At 31.3% G+C, this 22,053-nt stretch overlaps 3 protein-coding genes across 3 annotated transcripts in view; all 3 read right to left on the reverse strand.

Annotated features, from left to right (window-relative positions):
* LOC105801418 ((-)-isopiperitenol/(-)-carveol dehydrogenase, mitochondrial) overlaps positions 1 to 976 on the reverse strand; it is a 1,108-nt gene extending 132 nt beyond the window's left edge. The window contains exon 1 of the mRNA XM_012632720.2: positions 1 to 976. This exon is cut by the window's left edge and continues 132 nt beyond it. Coding sequence (XP_012488174.1) covers positions 1 to 790 — 790 coding nt within the window. The 5' untranslated portion in view covers positions 791 to 976.
* Positions 977 to 1,679: 703 nt separating this feature from the next.
* Positions 1,680 to 5,213, reverse strand: LOC105802029 (LRR receptor-like serine/threonine-protein kinase FEI 2). The gene is made up of 13 exons (XM_012633429.2): positions 4,975 to 5,213; positions 4,675 to 4,810; positions 4,520 to 4,591; positions 4,326 to 4,397; positions 4,172 to 4,243; positions 4,006 to 4,077; positions 3,837 to 3,908; positions 3,478 to 3,584; positions 3,209 to 3,382; positions 2,767 to 3,099; positions 2,417 to 2,671; positions 2,147 to 2,280; positions 1,680 to 2,055 (listed from the first exon to the last, which is right to left on the reverse strand). Exons 1-13 carry the CDS (start codon positions 5,054 to 5,056, stop codon positions 1,831 to 1,833), a joined length of 1,806 nt encoding a protein of 601 aa, XP_012488883.1. The 5' UTR covers positions 5,057 to 5,213; the 3' UTR covers positions 1,680 to 1,830.
* Positions 5,214 to 12,059: 6,846 nt separating this feature from the next.
* On the reverse strand, positions 12,060 to 15,846 carry LOC105802028 (calcium-dependent protein kinase 10). The gene is made up of 7 exons (XM_012633428.2): positions 15,014 to 15,846; positions 14,407 to 14,550; positions 14,130 to 14,282; positions 13,505 to 13,620; positions 13,226 to 13,393; positions 12,897 to 13,127; positions 12,060 to 12,807 (listed from the first exon to the last, which is right to left on the reverse strand). The coding sequence occupies exons 1-7, from the start codon at positions 15,678 to 15,680 to the stop codon at positions 12,634 to 12,636; spliced, it is 1,653 nt and encodes a 550-aa protein (XP_012488882.1). The 5' UTR covers positions 15,681 to 15,846; the 3' UTR covers positions 12,060 to 12,633.
* Between the last annotated feature and the right edge of the window lie 6,207 nt (positions 15,847 to 22,053).

Genomic DNA, 22,053 nt, shown 5'->3' on the forward strand with positions numbered 1-22,053 from the left:
AAGGGTGAAACCTGCCATCTACAACCAGATTATGGCCAGTGATAAATTGAGACTCCTCGCTAGCAAGGAACAGAACAGCATCAGCCACATGCTTCACCTTCAATACTCCATTATTTTTCAACCAATACATCCTCGCGAAGCTTGTCTCTACGTCCTCCGCCCCCATCCCGAAAGCTTCGCAAAGCAAAGGCGTTGCCACTGGCCCTGGCGACACACAGTTAACACGTATCCCATGTGGACCTAATTGAGTACTTGCACACCTCATCAAAGCCAACACCGCGTTTTTCGACATCACGTAATCCGTATGCCTATCGCTCCCTACGCTTGCAGCTATACTAGCGGTGCATATGATGCTTCCTTTGGTATTTGCCTTCACCATAGCACGCCCTGCGTGCTTGATACCGGCAGCAACCCCGCCTACGTTGATAGCGAAGAGCCTTTCGAACAATAATAAGTCGAAATCGAGGATTGTTTGCAAAGATTTACTCATAATTCCCGCATTGCAGAACATTATGTCTAAGCGACCGAACAATTGAATCGTGGATTGAACCAGCAATTCGACGTCTTGCTCCTTTGTTATGTCGCAGTGGACGTAGGTACAGGTGCAACGGAATCGAATGGATGCAGCAAGTTCCTCGCCCTTCTCGTCTTGGATGTCCGCAACCACGATGGCTCGTGCGCCATGATCGACAAAGAGGTGCACGGTCGCCTCACCGATTCCACTGGCACCACCGGTGATTATGGCTACCTTGCCCTCAAGCTTTTTGTTGCACGCTTTGGGATCTGCCATTTTTGGCTCAAAGTATAGCCAGCAGATTATAACCTATCTTATATACTATGAAGCATGAAAAGAAAATGTTCATCATATAAAGTATCAAACGCTGACACGTGAGTGGCAAATTTAACAAAGATTCTCGATATGGTTTGTGTCCTATAGCAAAGTGTTAGATATTACGCAATTCCTTACGTCAGCTGAATGCAACTCAAATGCTTCTTTATTTTCATTTATTTGAATTTTAATTATTTGTGTAAATTTTAACCTTAAAAATAATATTATTGGGAGAAACAATCATAAATAATATAATGTTAAATAATAAATTTATGTGCTTTATTTTGATAAACTTTTGGACACAATGCTATTTATTTTAATGTTTATTGTCTAATTTCTGTGTAGATTCTAATAATTTGACAGCTTTTTAAATTTCAAGATTTTTTATTTTAAAATTTATTTTATTATTTTTATTTAAATTATTATTTGTAAAGACATTTATTAAAAATTTAATTAGAATTAAATTTTATCCCATTATATTACATATTGTGGTTCAGTGGAGGTGCATTAACTTAAATATAAGTATGCCTTGTTTGCATCTTAAAATCATGTCTAAAAACTTCGTGTTTAGGATCTGATGTTTCAACTAAACCAGACCGGTCAATTGAACCTATTAAACCGAGAATCGGCCGAGGTATCAATTCAAAAAATGGCTTTGAACCGAATGGACCATGAACACTAGTTCAAGATTGAACCAATTTTTTTTATTATTTTAAAATTTTTAATCGAACCAATGGCCTTATCAATTCAACCACCAGTCTAGTTCTAAAAACATAGGTGCTGCCGTTGCTATATGAAATATTGGCTAAAGCAACTGATAATGTGTTCGAGAGTGAAAAACCATTCAAGCTGATAAAAGCTGCAAGACCATCATGCACATGCATGCATTGCTGTGACAATGATATACAGGCCCTAAAGAGTGGGGTAACAAAATCGCATGAACACAAAGGAAAATTTGAACACTAGCCATGTTTACTCAATATTTGTTCTCTATGTCCGTTTTAACAGTAATCCGAGTGAGAGTCGTAAAAATCACTAGGGCAAGGTGACATGACCTCTTGTTCAAGCAACTGAACTACCTGGCTCATTGTTGGTCGTTCGTCTGGATTTGCATCGGTACATTTTGCTGCTACTTCAAGAATTGCTTCTAAAGTTTCCATGTCAGTGTCATTACACCTTCGATCAACTATGTATTCTAATCGGTTCTCTCTCAATAGTGTGTTCATCTGCACGTGTTGGAGCAAAAACACAAATCATGGTACTAACTCAAACAGTTAATCCTCCATCCTAATAGCAGAAAAGGTTTGAGGAGCTTACCCAACCAACAACATTCAAGCCCCTCTTCACAAAAGTTGGATCGGTTGGCCTTTTTCCGGTTAAAAGCTCCAACAAGAGAACTCCAAAGCTATAGATGTCAGACTTTTCAGTGGCTCGACCGCTTTGCAGATATTCTGTCCCATAATAACAACACCTTAATGACTGCAATGTTGCCAGATGTGCTACTCGAATCTCTCAAACTAAGACTTGAAACAACAAAATGTAGGGGCAACTGAAACATTCTAGACAAGAGTTTACGGCAAGATGTACCTGGAGCCAAATAGCCGAAAGTGCCAGCAACGACAGTAGTGACGTGTGTCTCCTCATCCACCAAAAGTTTGGCAAGACCGAAGTCGGATACATGAGGCTCCAAGTTTTCATCGAGAAGAATATTGCTGGATTTTATGTCTAGATGAACTATCTTCGGACAACAATCATGGTGCAAGTATGCAATACCTCGGGCAGAACCAAGGGCTATTTTTAATCGAGCACACCAATTCAATGGCCTGACATCTTCTTTGCTTTCTGAAAATGTAAATAACATACAAAAGCACACAATTGAAACCGAGAATTTCGTTGTCTTGTTAATGAATGCATATGATATCATAGATAAAACTTACCATGAAGAAAGTTGTCCAAGCTGCCCATAGCAAGATAATCATAGATAAGCAGTTTTGATGCCGGCAACCTGCAGTAACCTCGTAGGTTGACTAAATTAATGTGTTTGATGCTGCCCAAGATCTCTAACTCTCTCTCGAAGGCTTGATCAGATCCTTCATGGTTCCGATCTATTCTTTTAACAGCAAATGTTCCACAATCATTCATGACCATTCGATATACAGTTCCAAATCCACCCGACCCCACAACATCTTCTTCATCAAGGGACTCCAGCTTTTCTATAATCTCGCATGATGGATACGGCAAATCCCCATGAAATGTGATAAGTTTTTTGCCTACAAAAGTGAGAAAACTTTTAGGAGCCAAGTAGGGTTGATCATTCAGAGCTGGGGCAGAAGCTGGGAACAATAGGACATTGTATAGAAAAGCCAGAGTTTAGCTTACTCGAATCTTCGTGGACTTGTTTTTTGACTTCTGTGTATCTCTTAGCAGCCCTTTCCTTCTTCGATAGAAGACATATCCAAAGAAATGCAAGGAGCACAACAAGCATGACAGCCATTGTTGACATTGCACCGATCAGCACACCTTTTATGTAATGAGATGATCGCTTTGTTTGGCCTGAAAGAATCGGAAACAATAATCCCCATATCATTACATGATTAAAGTTTCGAAGAAATATAGTAATTATAGTCTGATTTATCCATAAAACTTGCCAGCTGCTTCATCACTTTCAGCATGAGGTAGAACTGCTGGGAATCCGAGTGAAGTCCGACATGGCCGTTGAACTTGTTGTCCACATAAATCCAAATTGCCGATAAACCTGAACATAAGGTCGGTGGGAACATGTCCATGTCAAACAGAAACCCATATCCAACCCTCACACCAAATCAAAGTGATACTCAACAGCTTCATCGTAAATATATTATCAAAATGCTTAAAACAATTTCTTTACTGTATGCTTACGAAAAGGCAAATAAAAACCTTTCAATATATAACATTCGAAGAAATATAAAGCTTGAGCATTGCAGCTTATCATTAATAAGTTGATCCACATAACGAGAAGGGTACTCACGACTTGTTCCCAAAAGTGTTAAGTACTCCGATATCTGGGATTTCACCGGAGAAAAAGTTGGTGGACAAATTACTGCATCAAAAGTTTAAGAAACCTCATTTTTGCTTCTTAGTTTTCAATTAAACAGCTTAAATTATTTAGCAAAAGCAATAAGTTCTTGTGAACTTACAGGTAACGCAATCTTGTAAGACGGCCTATAGACAAAGGTATAGAACCCTTCAGCAAATTGCTCGATAAATCCCTACAAATAGCAAATTATCAACAAAAACAGACACTTCGATTCACATTTATGCCTTGTGACTAAAGTAACATGGTAGCATATTCAAGGATCTTACAGTACAGTGAGAAGAGAAAGGCTTCCAATATTTGATGGTATGCCTCCTTCAAGATAATTAGCTCTCAAGTAACTGTGCATACAGCGAATCAAAACGTGTAAATAAAGAGCTCTGAAATGAAAGAATAAATAAGAGAACTCATATTTTTGCTTACAGAGCTCTCAAATGAGTACAATTTGAAATTTCATTAGGAATTAGTCCATGTAAATTGTTTTGGTGCAGTGCCCTGTATTAACCAACATAAAGAATGTTAAAAACAAGAACCCAGAACCAGCCCAAAGGGAGCTAAACCCCAAATTTTCATGCATTAATCTTCTGGGTATTGAAGAAAATGAGGATTGAACTCACAATCTTTGCAATCTGTTGAGTTTGCCAATGCTGGGAGAGATTGACCCTCCTAATTGCATGTAGGGTAGGTTGCTGTAAAAGCAAATATCAATACTAAAAGAGCCAAAGCAGTAAAATGATCAAAAGAAACAAAAGGAGGTGTGGTTTACAATTACATTGATCGAACTCTTTGAAGATTGGGAAAACATGAAATGCCAGTCCAATTACAGGGTGATTCATCAGTAGCAAGCCAGTTTCCAAGAAAGTTTTTACTGTCATGCAGTGTGCTTTTGATCTCCAGCAATGTTAAACCTTAAAAATAAATAAATAAAATCAGATCAAAGAAACCAAAAAGGTTAAACTCCAAAATAAAGACCCAGGATTGAAATCTAATGGAATAGGAAGGTTTCTTAGCAAAAAAACATCATCAAGCTGAAAAAAAAACAGTGAAACAGTGATGGGTTTTTAGCTGTTACCGTCGTCAGTGAGAGCAAAAGAACCAGAGTTCCAAAGGGTAACAGCAAAAATCACAGAGGAAAACCACACAAACACACTCATTTTCCACCTCAACTTCCACAACAAGTTTCTGGGAAGTTCCAGCAAAGAAAGGGGGGTGGGGGGGGGGGAGAAAGAAAGTTGTGTGGGAAATGAAGTGATGATGATAGTGAATAATTATTTTGAAGCACGAGAGAGAAGCAAAGAGGCAAAGTGAGAGAGCTTTTTTCAGAATATTTTATGAACACAATGGAGGATACTCCCCTTTTTTGAAAATTTCATTGAAAGTTGTGCTGCTGTGTGTAGCCGTTGTCGTACCAATTAAAATTCAATTTCAAAGGTAAAAAACATCCACTGAAAAAAATAATTTGATCAGGAGATTAAATCCCTTCTTCTTTTTTTCTTTTTTTTTTTTCTGTTCAATTGATTGCATGGTCAATTAAGCTAAAATCAATTTCGATATTTTTTATATTTGATATTTAAAGAATAATTTATTGATAAATAATACTGAAATTTTATGTATAATATACTAATAATATAATCAATATATTATGAGTGAATTAGATTATATCAAATATATAAATTAGCTTTATATTAATTTACATGTTAGATTATATCATGTTATTCTTTAAATGCCATTAGTATGTTTTTAAGATTTTGTCTTCTGTTTGGTAATTATAAGAGAAGACTAAAGTTTTAATAGCAACGTGACTAACATAACTCAAATACAGGTTACTCAGTGAGCACTCTAACCATAATGTTAATACATGAGTTCTTTAAGATTTTATTTTTAATTACAAAAAATTAACATATCATTAAAATCTATGGCATCATGAAGCAAAAAGAATGGATCAAAACACAACGTTTAACATATAGCAATAATGCGAGTAATATTGTTGCCTCTTCAACTTTATGGATTTTCACCTTATGCCAAATCTTCAAATGGTTTGGTTCCTGCTCTACAATTACTTAAGAGATGCCCCCAACTTTTTTAGAACTAAAGACATAAGATACTCGGCTCTTCAATAATTTTTTAAAAAATTGTACACTACTAGCGTAATATGTTTTTTTTAATACAATGCTAAAAATTAAAATAAAATAATATTATTTAAATTAATATCAAATGAATGTCTGATAAAAATTTTAACCATCACACCTCGTGCAGTTTTAACAATAGGGATGAAATAGAAATTCAATTTCTTTCCTTCTATTCACAGAACATATTACGCTTTGAAACACCTTTTATCAAACCAAATTTCTTTTAGTACCTAACTTTTTGGAAAGGCAAATACTCAAGTACAGGGCCACCAAAGCAAGGGGGTAATTTTAGGGGTATTATTGTCCTTCCAATTAGCGGCAAAAATAATGAAAGTTATGCATTTGTCAAGGCTACTAGTGAGTGTGTGAGAGTGAGTGGAGTGACAAAAATAGTGGGGGGATTTTGAAGGTAATTTGAAAAATAACTTTTAGGTAGTGTTTTTTTTTTTAAATAAAAATATATTTTTTAGCGCATTTAAATTCGTTTTTATATTAATAATAATATTCATACTAATTGAATTAAGATTCAATTAATAAATAATATTTTAATTTATCTTTTAAATTCTAAACCTATAAAAACTAATTTATACTCCAATCTATAAATCTTAATTCATTTTCATTAAATGCCATCATTGATTTTTCTTGATATATTCTTTACACATTAATCTTATTTTTAAAATATATATTAAATAATTAGTTTGTATTGGTGATATATAACAATTATAAATATATTAAATTATTTGTTACAATTTTATAAATAAATTTTATTTATATTAAATTAAATGTATAAATTAACATTTTAATTTTATTTATCAAGTTAACTAATTTTTAAATATAAAATCTAAAAATTTTAAATTAAGATATAGTTATAGGGTTTAATAAATAATAAATTATTTAATTTAATTTAAATGAATTTATTTAGAACTATTTATTTAATTAAAATTTTATCTAATTCTAAAATTTTATGTTTATCTAATTAAATATTTATTTAAAGCATAAATTTAAGGCCCATTCAAAAATTTTGATCCATTAAAATTAATATTTTCAATTATCTAAAATTTTGCGCATGTTTTCTCTAAAAATTATATCCAATTTTCTTTTTACAAGAAAAATGTAGAAAAATTAAGCAGATAAGAGCTACTTATCACTTATAAGAATATTTTTAATTATTTCTATTTTACTTTATTTATTTTAATGTTATATTATCCTATAAAACTTTACATTTAAAATTTTATTTTTAGTTTAAAATAGGTGAAATGTTTAAAATTAAGAATAAAATGTAGAATATAATTTTTTATAATTTAAAATATATATTTATTAAACAATCTAATTATATTCCGTAATTAATTTTAAGTAATATGTCAAACAAATTTTATAACTTAAATTTTTAATATTTAATTTTTAACACTTATTTTTTAGTGCTTAACTTCTTAATTTATTGAACAACACCTAACTTGAAAATTAATTATAGATAATATAGATAATCTATAATTAAAATTTTTTATTTAAGTTTAATTAATGAGTACTTTATTTTCAAAATCTTGTAAAACTATGATTACAACCACGTCCAATTTTTTTCAAAATTTTCAATTGAGTAATATTTTATTTAAGTTAAATTAAATAAAATTATATTTGTGCCATGTGTCGTAATTTTAGTGTATATACCTGGTTATATTATATATATTATTAATTCTTAAAAAAATATAAAACTTTAATTTTTATGAATAACAATTTTAAATAATTATTTTTTTATAAAATATTTATTTCTACCAGTAACCGTTGCGGCAAATTTAAGGGGCAAACAAAGGACATCCGCCTCCAAAAGAAAAATAGCATGTTTAATCTCTTCTAAAATAATAAAATAATATATGATTAAATTGTACTTTGATCTCTTAAAATGAAAAAAATTCTTTTAATCACTTAAAAAATGATAAAATTATGTTTTAACCTCTTAAAAATTATAATTAAATTCCATCCCTTAATAAAATTTTTAAATTCACCTTACTTCTTGACCTTTAAAATTAAATTAGAAACAAAAAATACACTTAAACTCACTTAAGTTCATATTTTTCTCATAGTAATGATTTTTGTATAACAATCAAATAATTACAAATTTTATTGTAAATAGAAATTGAAATAAATTCAGGGAAAAAAAAAGCCTCAAGATTTCAAGACGTGCAAATGAAGTTTGTTTCAAACTCCAGATTATCCTACGAGGTGACTACCTTATTATCAACATAGCAATCCTACCAATTAAACTTATTTACCATTGTAATTATCCTTTTTATCTATATCCACACCATATTTAAAAGTTTTTAAACGAGCATGAGGAGCGTATTTAGGTGGCTGGCAGGAGTCCTGATCCCTCTTAAAATAGAAAATCTTTTATTTAAGTTTTTAAAAAAATTTAATTAGTAAAGATAAAATTACATCTTGACCCCCTAAAAATGATAAAATTTTAATTTAATCCATTTAAAAATTATAAAAATATAGATTATTCAAATAGTGAAATTACATTTTTAGTTTCGTAAAAATTATAATTTAATTTCAACTCTCCTTAAAAAAATTATAGTTTCGCCCGTGGCGAGTATGATAATCTCTTTAAATAAGCAACGATGGTATTGATGTGAGCTTGTGAGGTATGCATATATCTACAAGGGTCCTAATTGATGAAGTGTGTAGGAAGTTTTTTCAGCTAAATGAAGGTGAAGTCAGATATCAATAACTCTACCCTTATAATGATTAATATAATAACTAAATGCAATTTTGATGTCTTACATCATCCCTTACCAAGAACCCTATTAAAATAACAACGTAAAAGTTGAGGGAAATTATTTGAATTTAGACCAAGAAAAAGCAAAAGGAAAAGGGCAATAACTAGTACTTTGAAAAGCTCCAAAACATAATGTACCTAACGGCCAACCACACCAAAACCCAGAAAATCATGCCATCCTTTTTGCTTTTTAAATATTTTATTTATTAGACCAAAATATTAATGAATGTTTAGAGTGCATCCTATCAATTCTTTCGAAAAATAAAGAATAAATTGTTCAAAAAAGAAAGAAAAAACCTTGTAATGTCCTAAAAAAATCATCTAACAGTTCACCGATGTGGGCCTACTAAGATGGGCTATATTCTCCTTCCGACCCTATGAATTTGGGTAAAAAAACCCATAAATCTGGGGCAAGTTTTTAATGCTAGATTTTCAATCCAACTCATTATTTAAGGTAATGACATGTCAAGCACTTAACGACCGACTTAATATTTTTTAACTAACTTTTTAAGTTTCTTATTTCCATTTTTTTTTTTTGCAAAGTTTTTAAATGTTGAGTATTAGAATGACTAACATGAAACTTCTTAATCTAGTACGGAAATCCGTATCAAACTTGAATCCCAAAATTGTGTACAAGATTTGGTTACAAAGGATTAAAAAGCAGGCATTTTCAAGAGTAAATATTAATACCGGTATTAGTTGTTGTTTTTATCATCATTGTTGAAGCAAAGAATCAAACAGGAGGAGAAAGTGGTGGGTGATTTGAAGGTTTGATTCATCTGTATTGGGCAGAGAGTCAGAATAAGAAATTGAGAGAGGAAAAAAAGGGTGGAGAGGAAGGAGGGAAAAGGGATCCTTTGTCCCTCACGCCCAAGGACATATATATAGGGAGTGTCATTTGTCTGGCAATGCTTGCACGGTCGAGTAGGTAACAAGTCTATTGCATGTCAACTACTGCCATGCATAATATTATGTGGTTTTGCTCTGACATTCTTCTTGCTGAAGTTGTAAAAGGTTCCCACACCTTAGTGGTCCTCACTGAGGGCCCATAACGAATGGTTTCTCCATTGGATTGAGTTGGATTCGTGGATGGTTGGTTATGAATGACTTTTGACAAAGAGCCACCATAAAGGCTATGAAATGAAGGGCCGTTTGTGGCTGCACCTAGCGAGGGGTGCTTGCCTAGGTTCTTGCAAGGCACCTATCGTTCTTCCACATGTCATTCTTAAAGGAGGGGTATAACAATTATAATATTAGGAGAGTAAATATTAATATCAATCTTAATTTTTTTATCATTACAATATAGTTTGACATATCATCTAAATGCTAAATTATTTTAACCACTACTTTAAATAAGTCTTTAACAATACTGATCTTGAGTCAAGATTTAGAGTTCTATTTGTTAACCGGATTGGATCAAGTTTAACTTAAGTACGGATTGGATCAGGTTTAACTTAGGTATGATATTATACTAGTCAAGGTAAGACCGTGCAAAAGGCCAAACTGTTTACTTGGGCCAGATGAGATTTGGCCCATGTCAGTTTGACCTTGAGTCTCCCTAATAATTTACTAAAATTTCAATTAAAAATAGGGTAAACTACACCTATGGTTACTTTTGTTTACCTTAGGTTGCATTTCAGTCATTTATATTTGAAATGTTACGTTTTAGTCACTTACGTTATCGTGTTGTAACATTTTAGTCACTGAGCCGTTAATTGCCGTTAATGGTGTAATGGTAAGCTGACGTGGCACGTTAAATCATCATTTCAAACAAAAACTTTAGGTTAAATTATACAATTGGTCCCCATAATTTTTCGTTTTGAGCAATTTAATTCTTTTATGTTCTTTTAACTTTCTTTCTTTTTTTTTTTTTTCCATTCTCTTCGCTTCTCCTCTGCTTTTCTACCTTCTTTATTTCTTTTAACATACCGGAAGTCGAATTGGTAGTGAAGAAAGAAGCATGGTATGGGTTTATGGGTTTTGGTTATAGGCAAATGATGACAATGACTTCCTACTTCTTTTTCATTGCCAATTCGACTTCCTAATATGTTAAAAGAAATGGGAAAGGTATGAAAACAGAGGGAGAAACAAAAGAGAATGAAAAAAAAGAGGAAAATTTAAAGAACATAAAAGAAAAAAATTAAATTACTTAAAACGAAAAAATATGGGAATCAATTGTATAATTTAACCTAAAATTTTGTTTCAAATGATGATTTAACGTACACGTCACCACTGCTACACCATTAACGATTTATTAATGGCTCAATTGACTAAAATGTTACAACATGATAACGTAAATGACTAAAACGTAACATTTCAAACATAAGTGACTAAAACGTAACCTAAGGTAAACAAAAGTGACCATGGGTGTAGTTTACCCTTAAAAATAAATTATTTATTTTAATTAAAAATATTTTAAAATTTTTAATATTAATATATTTTAAAGTTATTAAAAAAACAACTAGACATCCTTCTTAATATTTACATATATCATTAGAAATTTAATCTTTATATTATAACAATTAAAAAATATATTAAATAGCTAATAACTTCATGACCTAGTGACAAGAATGTTATATTGTATGTATGAGAGCTTGGATTTAATCCCAAACAACCCCATTCCTCTTTTCAAATTATAAAACCTAACTTAACTTGGCCTTGACTTTTAAGAGCCGATCAATTTTTAATTGGATCTTTTCATAAAACCTTTAAATGTCACGAATCTTCAGACCAAACTATTCAAAAGTTTTCATTTAAGTTATTGGATTGTTAAAGTCATACCTCCTATAATAATCAAAAACTCTCATTCCCCTTCTTTTTTATAGTTCAACTTTGTTTTCATAAAACCTTTGAACGTTATGAATTTACAAACCAAAATATAAATTGCTTTCTTCTCCAATTTTCAACACTAACTCTCAAATCAACTTGAATCTAAAATATGTTCTTTTACTCATCAACAAATACTGATCCACTACACCAGTCGATGCTCGCTAGCTAAACTTTCAAATAAAAACATTCAAATAGTTTAGCAATCATTTTATAACTTTTTGAAATTAAATGACCAAAACATAAACTTATTAATAATTTAGTGATCTTAAATATTGTTTACCCGTAATTTATATTCCCAAGTCTATTTTCCAACTTGATGTTTTTTTTTTTCAAATTCTTAAGGAATAATCCGAACCTTAGAACTTAACAATGATCAAATCCATAAGAAATAGATTAAAAGAAAAGAATAAGGGAAAAGAACAAAGGTCGGAAACATTTTTGTCATAAACAAACCCCTATACTACATTCTGCACAAAATAGTAAAATGAAACAATATGAAAGTCAATCATCAAACAGCCTTACATGAAAAAGACAAAACAAAACAAAAATATACACGGACATGCCCTTCACATTCTACTAACAACTATCCTATCTTAAGACTCATCAAAAGTGAGTGTCAAATACGAATACGTATTCAGTAAATATATGCTGAATTCAGAAAATCATACTCTCATACTCGTATCTGAATATGTATCGAGTATGATAACTTTAGGACAAACAAATAATAACAACCAGCAGCTGGCAACTTTATCCGATCAATGCACACTTCATGCAGCAGCAAAAAGAAAACAATCAAACCCGGGCCACGTAAACATGTTACGGAAGAATATTGTGTCTGCCATCCAAAAAACTGTGTTAAACTTGAACCCTAAATGCCATTTCCGTGAGGTCACTGGTGCGGTACGTTTCGGATATATGTAGATCGTTTATCAACAATAAATGGTCATAGAGAAATATCAAGCAGGCACAAGCATGACTAAGTCGACCGATCCCATTTACCTCAAACAGCAACAGCTTGGCCAGTAACAGCATCATGGAGCTGCAAGGAACCGTCTTTCATCAAGTTAAGACTTAAGCTCTTGAACCTCTCTCTTGAATACTGTCTCGATGCCTTTCTCCAATCAGTGCCGGCTTTCATCATGGCAACAAATTCGTCATAACAGATTTGCCCGTCCTGAATAATCAAAGGTATATAGATTTTAAGCACCATGAAACTGAAAATGATTTAAGAAAAGAAAATTATTGAGAAAATGGAAGCTATACCTTGTCAGTGTCGACTTCACGCATGATGTCGTTCAGTGCATCAACATCAGTTTCACCCGATTCATCAGCTAATGCATCCCGTAACTCATCCAATTCAATATATCCACTCCCATCTTTGTCAAAGAACATAAATGCTCTGCGGAAATGCTCGTCATTTTCCATCTTTTGCAAGTGGATTGTCACTGCTACAAATTCCCCATAATCCAATACTCCATTTCCATCAACATCAGCCTGAAAAAAATGAGATCACAACACAGAAAACACAAGTTAACATTCAAGTTCTTGCAGCATGCTAGTAGAACAGCTTCAAAGTGAAAACTGGACCGTACCACTTCCATTAACATCTTGATCTCTGGTTCAGCCAACTGCGAACCGACCTTTCGAAGGCCGGCCTTAAGCTCCTCGTACGAAACTTTTCCATCATTGTCTGTATCCATCAATGCGAACATATCTTTGATTACTTCAACCTCTTCCACTGATAAGTGCTCAGCAATTACCTGCAGCATTTACAAAACTAAATCACCTGCAGGAACTTGCACATTGCATGATGGCACAACGGTTTTGGATTTTAACTGACAAAATCACATAATCTGCCTAACAATACTTACCCGTAAAGCCTTCTTTTTAAATCTATTCATCACTGAAAACTGCTTGAGCCTGGCTCTCACAATATCTCCCAATGGAACATTCGGAGCTTTCTTTGTATTTTGCAACCAGGGATGTTCTGTGACCAAAAGAAAGGTTTCTGCTGATTAGAAATTCTAAAAAGTGAAATATTTCCATGCAAAAGAAACTTCTTCTGAGTAACTCACTGAGTACAGATCATAGTGCCCCACTATGCTCACTTCAATATCATTTCCCTTATAAATTCGGAAGAATATATACTAAAATTTAAACTAGATAAATGTATACATATGTCATCATTTGACACGGTCAGCATTTGACAGCACAAAGTTGCGTACAATGTTGAGTCATTTTCAGATGCCAAATGCTATAAACCCAACCCATACACTGCATAAAAGTAAGCTCAATGCTCAAATTCATTATGGAAGGATCTGTACTGTCAAGATGACCCTGACCTCGCTCTTTATAACAATAATTTATAACATTTAGGCAGCAAGCACTTTGGGTCCTCAAATGCTATCTAAATGCTTTTAGCTAAGCACGCAATTAGCGCGTCCTCTCTATACCAACTGGAAATTCAGTATGATAAGGAACTGGCAGAGAACTTACCGAGCACCTGTTGAGCAGTCAACCGTTTCCTAGGATCCGGTTCTAACATCTGCCGAACAAGACTCTTTGCACTCTCTGAAACTTGAGGCCAAGGTTCTCTCTTGAAATCAATGACCCCTCTCAAAATTGCAAGAGCAACTCCCTGTTCAGTCTCTGGAAAAAAAGTACATGAAGGTACAAAATCAGTGTGTGTCTATCTATCTATCTATATATGAATGCCACATCTTCACGAGAGTGTCTGAAACAGCACAACCATGGAAAAGTAGAAAAGGAGTACCTGCCCAAAAGGGGGGAACCCCACATAATAAAATGTAAAGGATCACACCAGCACTCCACACATCAACCTCTGGTCCATAATTTCGCTTCAGAACTTCAGGGGCCATGTAATATGGACTCCCCACGATTTCAGAAAACTTCTCCCCTGTAAAAATAAATCCAATCTCAAATATCAAGCTGAAATCCATGAATGGATCTCCCTAAAACAGTAATCCAACTCCAAAAACTCAAGATTTAGCGGTCGAACAAACATCCAACTAGCAAAATCCAAAATCCAGTCAAATCAAAGAGTCCCACAGAAACAGGGGAAAACACAGAAATCCCCATAGCACTCAGCTTTGTCACAGAAACAAGCCAAAACCCACACAAAAAATACTTTATTCTATAAATTCAGAGTAGAAAAAGCGACCAAAACCCTTAAAATGAATTCAAAAAACCTTCTTCAACCACACAATTGGGGAAGCCAGGGAATTTTTTGAAGAAAAAGAATCCAACCCAAACTTTAAAAATCCAAAATTTTATCAGATGAAGTTCCAAACCATCAAGGAACCCACGTAAAACCTCAAAAAAATGGAATAAATAATTAATTAATTAATTACTCCACATACCAGGCTTAAAGAACACAGACAAACCAAAATCAATCACTTTTAGCGGCGCGTGTTCTTTCTTGTTAGCAAACAAAAAATTCTCGGGCTTCAAATCTCTATGCATAACGCCATTCTCGTGGCACATCCTAACCACCTCTGCTATCGTCTTCGCCACGTTCGCCGCCGCGCGTTCCGTGTAATGCCCCCTCGCTACTATCCTGTCGAACAATTCCCCTCCTTCACAAAGCTCCATAACCAAATGAACATTTTCATTGTCCTCGTACGTCGCTTTCAGCTTCACAATATTCGGGTGTTCCGGCAACGTTGACATTATAGCAACCTCGCGTCGGACGTCTTCGATGTCGACTGCTGTTCGGAGCTTCCGCTTGGAGATTGACTTGCACGCGAGGGCTTCGCGCGTTTCCCTGTCCGTGCAGAGGTAGGTGATCCCAAATTCACCTCGGCCGAGCTCGCGCCCGAGGATATACTTGTCCCCAATTCGAGTTCGGTGACTCAGGGGGATCACATCTTTCAGAACTCGGATCGGAGCCGGCGAGGCAACTTTCTCAGAGAACGGGTTCGGTTTCCTTTCCCGGGCTTTTTTCTTTCCCTTCTGGTTCTGGTCGGACCGGTTCGGTTTACTCTCCGGACTCTCGTCCGGTCTAACGCAAGCGTTACAGTTTCCCATAACAAAAAAGAATTCAAAGAACAACGGAAAAAAAAACTAAGCCGCCGACGTTGCGGGGTAGGTGGGCGGACGACGGCGGAGAAAGGAAGAAAGAAATGAAATGAAAAGAATGAAAACGCGGGGTGAACTGGTCAGTCGAGAAAAACGGGGGGTTTTGAAATTTCTTCTTAGTATGATTTTGATTATTATTTTATTAATAGATTTTTGGGAAAAATGATTATTTAATTGTTAATATAATGATCTTTTTCTTAATGTGATTAATTGGTTAATTAGTATGAAATGTGGAGCGAAATGATTCGTCTTCATAAACAAAGTCAATATGCTGTAAATTTGCACCGTCACATTTCGGGATTTTTTTATCAAATATTTTATAACATGTATACTTTTTTAATTATCTTAATTTTAAAAATTATGTAATTTATATTGTAGGTTGGTTTTACCTATTAAATTAATTATATATGACATGCAACTACATGTGTCACAGTTATATTTTTATTTATTTTGTAATTTTGTTAAATAATTTGATATGATTATGTATTTTCCTGCGTTCTTGTTTTTCAAAAATAGGATGTCTAACTGTATTTAAATAAAAATAAATTTCTTTTATATGTATTTTGACAAGGAATCTTCCAAAAATATAAATTAAGTTGATTTTTCAATTCTTTTATCTAGAAAAATTTTGAAAACAATCTAATGATTTTTTGGACCCACAAGAGGAAATACTTATTGCTTTAATCCCAGCCGTTGCTTTTTATTATTCCAAGACAGCCATCCGTTTTTAATTTTTAATTTTTTCTTTTTCCCCTCAAAATTTAAAACAAAAACAGTTGTATACGCATAGAAAATATAGGCGGATATGCCAATGCATCTAGAAGTTTTTTTGTTTTTTTGGTATAACTCAATTTGAGAATTAGGTGTATTCTGATATCTAAATTTTGTAATTAGATCTATTTCAGTCTTTGAATTTAGATTCTATCGAAGATTTGATAATATGATTAGTGCTATTGAAACATGATTGGATTGGTCAATCAGACTGATTGAATAAAAAAACTAGAACAAAAATCAACAATTGAATATGTTGAACCGATTTAATGTTTTTATGATTTTTTAATTAATTATTTAAATCATTGTTGGTCTGATGATTGAATCGATAACCAGTGATTTGACTGAAATCACCAATTTGGTTATTAAAACATCGAATGTAATACTCTAAAATTGTATCACGTCATCGCTAAAAATTTATATAATTTGTTAAAATTTCAAGTATATGGCACAACTTTAGAGTGTCACATCATCAAACTTTTTATATTTTTTAATTTTAGAAATAAAATGGATCTAATTGTTAAATTTAAGTGTTAAAGTGAACGTCTAATTATCAAGTTCAAAGGCCAAAACTTATATTATCCATTTAATTTGTTGTTTTTACTATTCATGTATAAAATACTAACCCATTAAATATCACTAATTTTGTTTTTAATTTAAATGCATTATATATAAACATGCTAGTTGAAGCAAAAATTCATTTACTTATTATAATTATTTTTTGGAAGTCAAACTATACATTGATAAATCCATTAAATAATTATTTGACGGTCTCATAAGTACTACAATATTATTTTGTTACTATCTAAATTATTATTAATTCTTATTATTAGGTAATACATCTTTTTTGGACGATGCTTAACTATTTGGTTTGGTTGCAACTTGCACTTAGAATGAGGAGTTGCTCAAAATATTTGACCTATTTTATTGCTGTTTTTTTTTTCTTTCTTTCTTGATGGGTTGGTTGCTTCTTCTTTTTTTTTTTTTGAAAGCAATGGGACTTGTTAAATTTGAATATAATTTTTAATTTTGTGTTTATATTTACACACATCTCATTACAACGAAAAATAAAATAAAATTCCAGAATTTGTTAAAATAAATACATAACGTTTGATTGAATCAAGTTAAATCGAGTCCTATTTTATCATTCTAACTCGATTTAAAAGAATTTCAAATCGAGTCGAGTGAAATGAAATTCGAGTCAAGTCGAATCGAGTTAAATTATTGGAGTTATATTAAAAATTAAACATGTCAAATTAAAATATTGTTATAGTATAATTAATGCCATGTTATGGCACATAAATGTGAAATCATATATATTTGAAGACTTTTCATAATAAAATAAAATACTTTAGTATGATAAACTTGAATCATTAATTAACTTATTTAAGTCCCAAAATTATTATTTTAGAAAAATTCAATTTTTAACTTTCATTACATATTTTTAATTTTTTAAATATACTTTTCTAAAATATAAAATTTGAATTTTTTGTAATTTTGTTGAGAGAGACCAATTTGCTTATTTTTAAAATTGACGGGACCAAAGGATATTACACCAATCTATTATTTGAATTATTCGAATTGTAAAATTTAACTCGACTCGAACTCGAAACTCGAATTACTTAATTGAGTTGACTCGAATAACATAAAATTCAATTTTTCAAATTGAATCGAATTTTACTAAATACATTTACTTTTATTATTAAAATGTGGATAGTAAATTAAAAATAAATTTATCATAAATTGGCATTCTAGAAGCTAGACCACGAAAAAAAAACATAAAATGAACATACATATGTTTTAATACATTTAATACTTGTGTTTAATATTTTAACTATTTTATATTATATTTGTATCTAGTTAATAAATAAATAAACAGAAACAAAATAGTCAAAAGTTTGGTTCGAACACCGAACTCTAACTGCCATCTAAAAACCTTGGCGCAATGTCAGAGGCCTTTAATTTTGCTTAGTGGAAAACGGATAAATTTAAATTAGGTAATATTAAGGTTTATTATTTGAAACATTAGTAACGGAAATTTTTTTTAATATTACAAGTGATATTAAATAATCGTCATATATCATTCATCTATTTTTATTTTGTAAATATTAATTTTAATCCAACAGTTTTTTTGTAGAATTAAAATTTTTATTGTCATAATATTTTAATCTATATTATGTAAACTCATAATTGAGTTAGGGTCGTGAATCAATGAAGCATCAATTTAGTTAAAAAATTGACAAAAATATTTCTTCTTCTTCTTCTTCTTCTTTTTAATGATGAAATAAGACAATCGAGTGACTTTAGATTAAATAAATCTTACATGTGATGCACCGAGTTTATCTTCTAACAATAATTTCTTAACAAGGAAAGCTATGAAACTCAAAAATAGTAAGTTCAACATCATCAGCCGAGCCTAATTTAGCCTCTCTTGGAGTATTCACAAAACTTTCCATTATCATCTCAACGGTATCCATGAAGTCACTTTCAACAATAATTTTACTATGATTCATGAATCGAGACACTTCAACTAATATCTTTATATATACAAAATAAGTTATATTTTTATGATTTTATATAAAACTGACAAAAACTCAATTATGATGCGATTTGAACCCATAACATAATAAAATTTAAACATTTACCATTTTAACCGATGGTTTATTTTTTTATATAGACTTTTAATAAATATATTTACTGAGAATCTACTTAAAGATGTGTAAAACTACTTGAATTTTACGTAAAAAAAGTTTTAACTGTTAAATATATATTAATAAAGACAATATTTTGATCGATAAAATAAAAAATCGGATCAATTCAAGAATTTATGTGCACGACAAATTTAACTACATTGAAAAATTAATATTTGGGTTGCTAAAATATTAATCGTATAAAAAGATTATGAGAGTGAGCAAAATTATTTGAGTTCTACATCAATATAAGTATATCTCCTCCGTATTGATTATTTATTTGAGTCCAATGTACAATGTCATACATAAACTTAAATTTGTATAGTTTTATACGTGACATCATGATTAGATTCAATTTTCACAAATCCCTACATCATTATTGACATAACATCAGTTTATGCTTACATATTACATAAATAAATAACTATATTTATCCAATAGAAAAATAAATTAATATATCAATTTATTTAAATGTGTATTTGAATCAAAATTAAAATTTAACACGATAATTACACAAAAAAATTATATATTGAATCAAAATATATATACACTCAGGCAGTAAATATCCCATAATCTAAAATTAAATGATTTTGTTTGACAAATAACAAGGAATATTTCCCAATATATGAAAAAAAAAGTAGGTGTGGAATTGGGAAATTGGTTAGAAAATGCAAGCAGACGGCAGGGCAGGGCGTTGTTAGGTGGAGACGTGGTCAAAGATGAGGATTGAACAAATGAAGCACTCACCAAATACCAAAGTCTTTCAAGGCAGCTTTGCTTTGTTTAGCATAGCTCAGCTATCCTAATCAAAATCAGCCTAATCTCATTAATACCACTATTAAATAAAAGGGGGTTTACAAAATTCAACATTCCCACCAATCAAAGTCAACCCCAAATTATTTCCCCAATGAAAAAATAGAAACAAATGAAGTTGTAAAAACATAAAAGAAAGGGAAAAAAAGGTTACCTAAGCTTAAGCCATCCCTTCTTTACCTTATTAGTTATTATTCCTACCTCATTTTACCCTTCATTAAGCAAGGTTGAAGCTAGTAAATGCTCTCCTCCCTATTTTTATAATGTTATTGGTAATCAATTTTAAATAATATGTTTCTTATTTTTGAGTAATATTTATGTTTTAAATTTGTAATTTTCACACATATATGCGTGCGATAAGATTTGAAATTTGTTGTATATTATAAAATTTTGAGTAATTTAACTCCTTTAACATAAATAGGATGGTTTAAGTTTTTATATGATTTGTTTTTAAAGGTTGGTTTAGTGTTGTTGATGCGGTTGAAAAATATTTTTGAAAAGTTTAGATTGAAAAAAACGTGATTTTGAAAAGTATCATGAAAAAAAAATTGTTTCTTAAGTTTAAAGGTTTACGATTCGATCTTGATATTACACTTTGAAGACTTAATGAGAATTCCTAAAGAAACACAAGGAGCTATATTAAATGCTTCAAAAATTTGAAAGGCTTATTAAGAATATTTAAAAGTTTTGAGGATCTAATTAAAAATTTTAAAAGAATTTAGTGAGGGAAAGCCCTTCGACTCCCATTACCATACGCCGTAGATTTAATAATGAAGTTAGAAAGTACAGAGTTCTTTCTTTCTGGAACTTATAATTTGATTTATAAAATAAATTATAAATAATACATATTCGATCAATTAAGACGAGAATCAACTCAATGGAAAAGCACAATAAATTGTAAAATAAATATATTTGAATCTAAATTAAAATAAATTTGAGCATAATTCACACATGATAAAATTTAAATTCAAAATTTTTGAAGAGAACTTATCATTTATGTGTGACGAGACTTCAACTTGAATCATTAAGATTCTGTAACCTCAATCCTACTAATATATATACAATCAAAATATCATCAACTAAAATAAATTAACTTAAATGATATTTAAATCTACTAATATTATGATATATAAAATTTAAATACTTTCCACTAATATAAATTATATTTTATATATTAAAATCATATATAAACATAATTCTTACAATATAAATGTAATGCTTTGTATTTTATATAAATTATAAAAATATAAATGTTAGAAAATAATAGATCTAGAACTTAAAGGTTTTCTATTTTATTTTGGACTTACTAAAAAATATAAAAATAAAAGCTTGCCCAACCGTCAAAAGCACTTAACTGCAATCCCCCAAGGAAGAAATCCTGTGTCAAAAAACTTCTAGATAGGCGGAAGTTTTTTAACCCCATCGGTACTGGAATCGATTAAATAATCGAAATTTTATTTCCTCCGTTCGATTATTAATTTAGTTTTAATTAAATAAATTATATTGAAGATTATAAAATGTAACTTAATTATCAATTTAAATAATATTTTTTGTTCCAAATTATATCAAAATACGAGTTAATTCATTTTCTCTTTTACTCTAGAATGATGTATGGATAAGTTCAATTTCAACATGTTGAATAAATTGGAACAAATTAAAGACATTTTCTTTCCTTAAAAAAGAATAATTATTGTTAGCCAACCGTTGACAGGAAGTTGAGTTGATAATTTTCAACCCCATGAGAAAAGGGGTTATCTTTAGGAGAATGGACCACGTTTGTTCCTCTGCCTATACACACACGCTGTGTGAAGTGTGAACATTTCTCAGTCACATGGCAAACGCGTGGAACTTCCACTTAATCCTTCCGTTTCACAACTCCACAAGCTATGGCCATCTAAAAACGTCCAAGGTGTACATGATTTTGAATGCTATTATATTTTTAATTAAGGGTTGAATAAGAGTTATGGATAATTTTAAATATTTGATAAAAAAAATAAAATTTAATAAATTAAAGAGGTCTTAATACAGTTGACAAAAATTAAAGTTTT

This window comes from Gossypium raimondii, chromosome 11 (assembly GCF_025698545.1).
Source record: "Gossypium raimondii isolate GPD5lz chromosome 11, ASM2569854v1, whole genome shotgun sequence".
NCBI lineage: Eukaryota > Viridiplantae > Streptophyta > Magnoliopsida > Malvales > Malvaceae > Gossypium > Gossypium raimondii.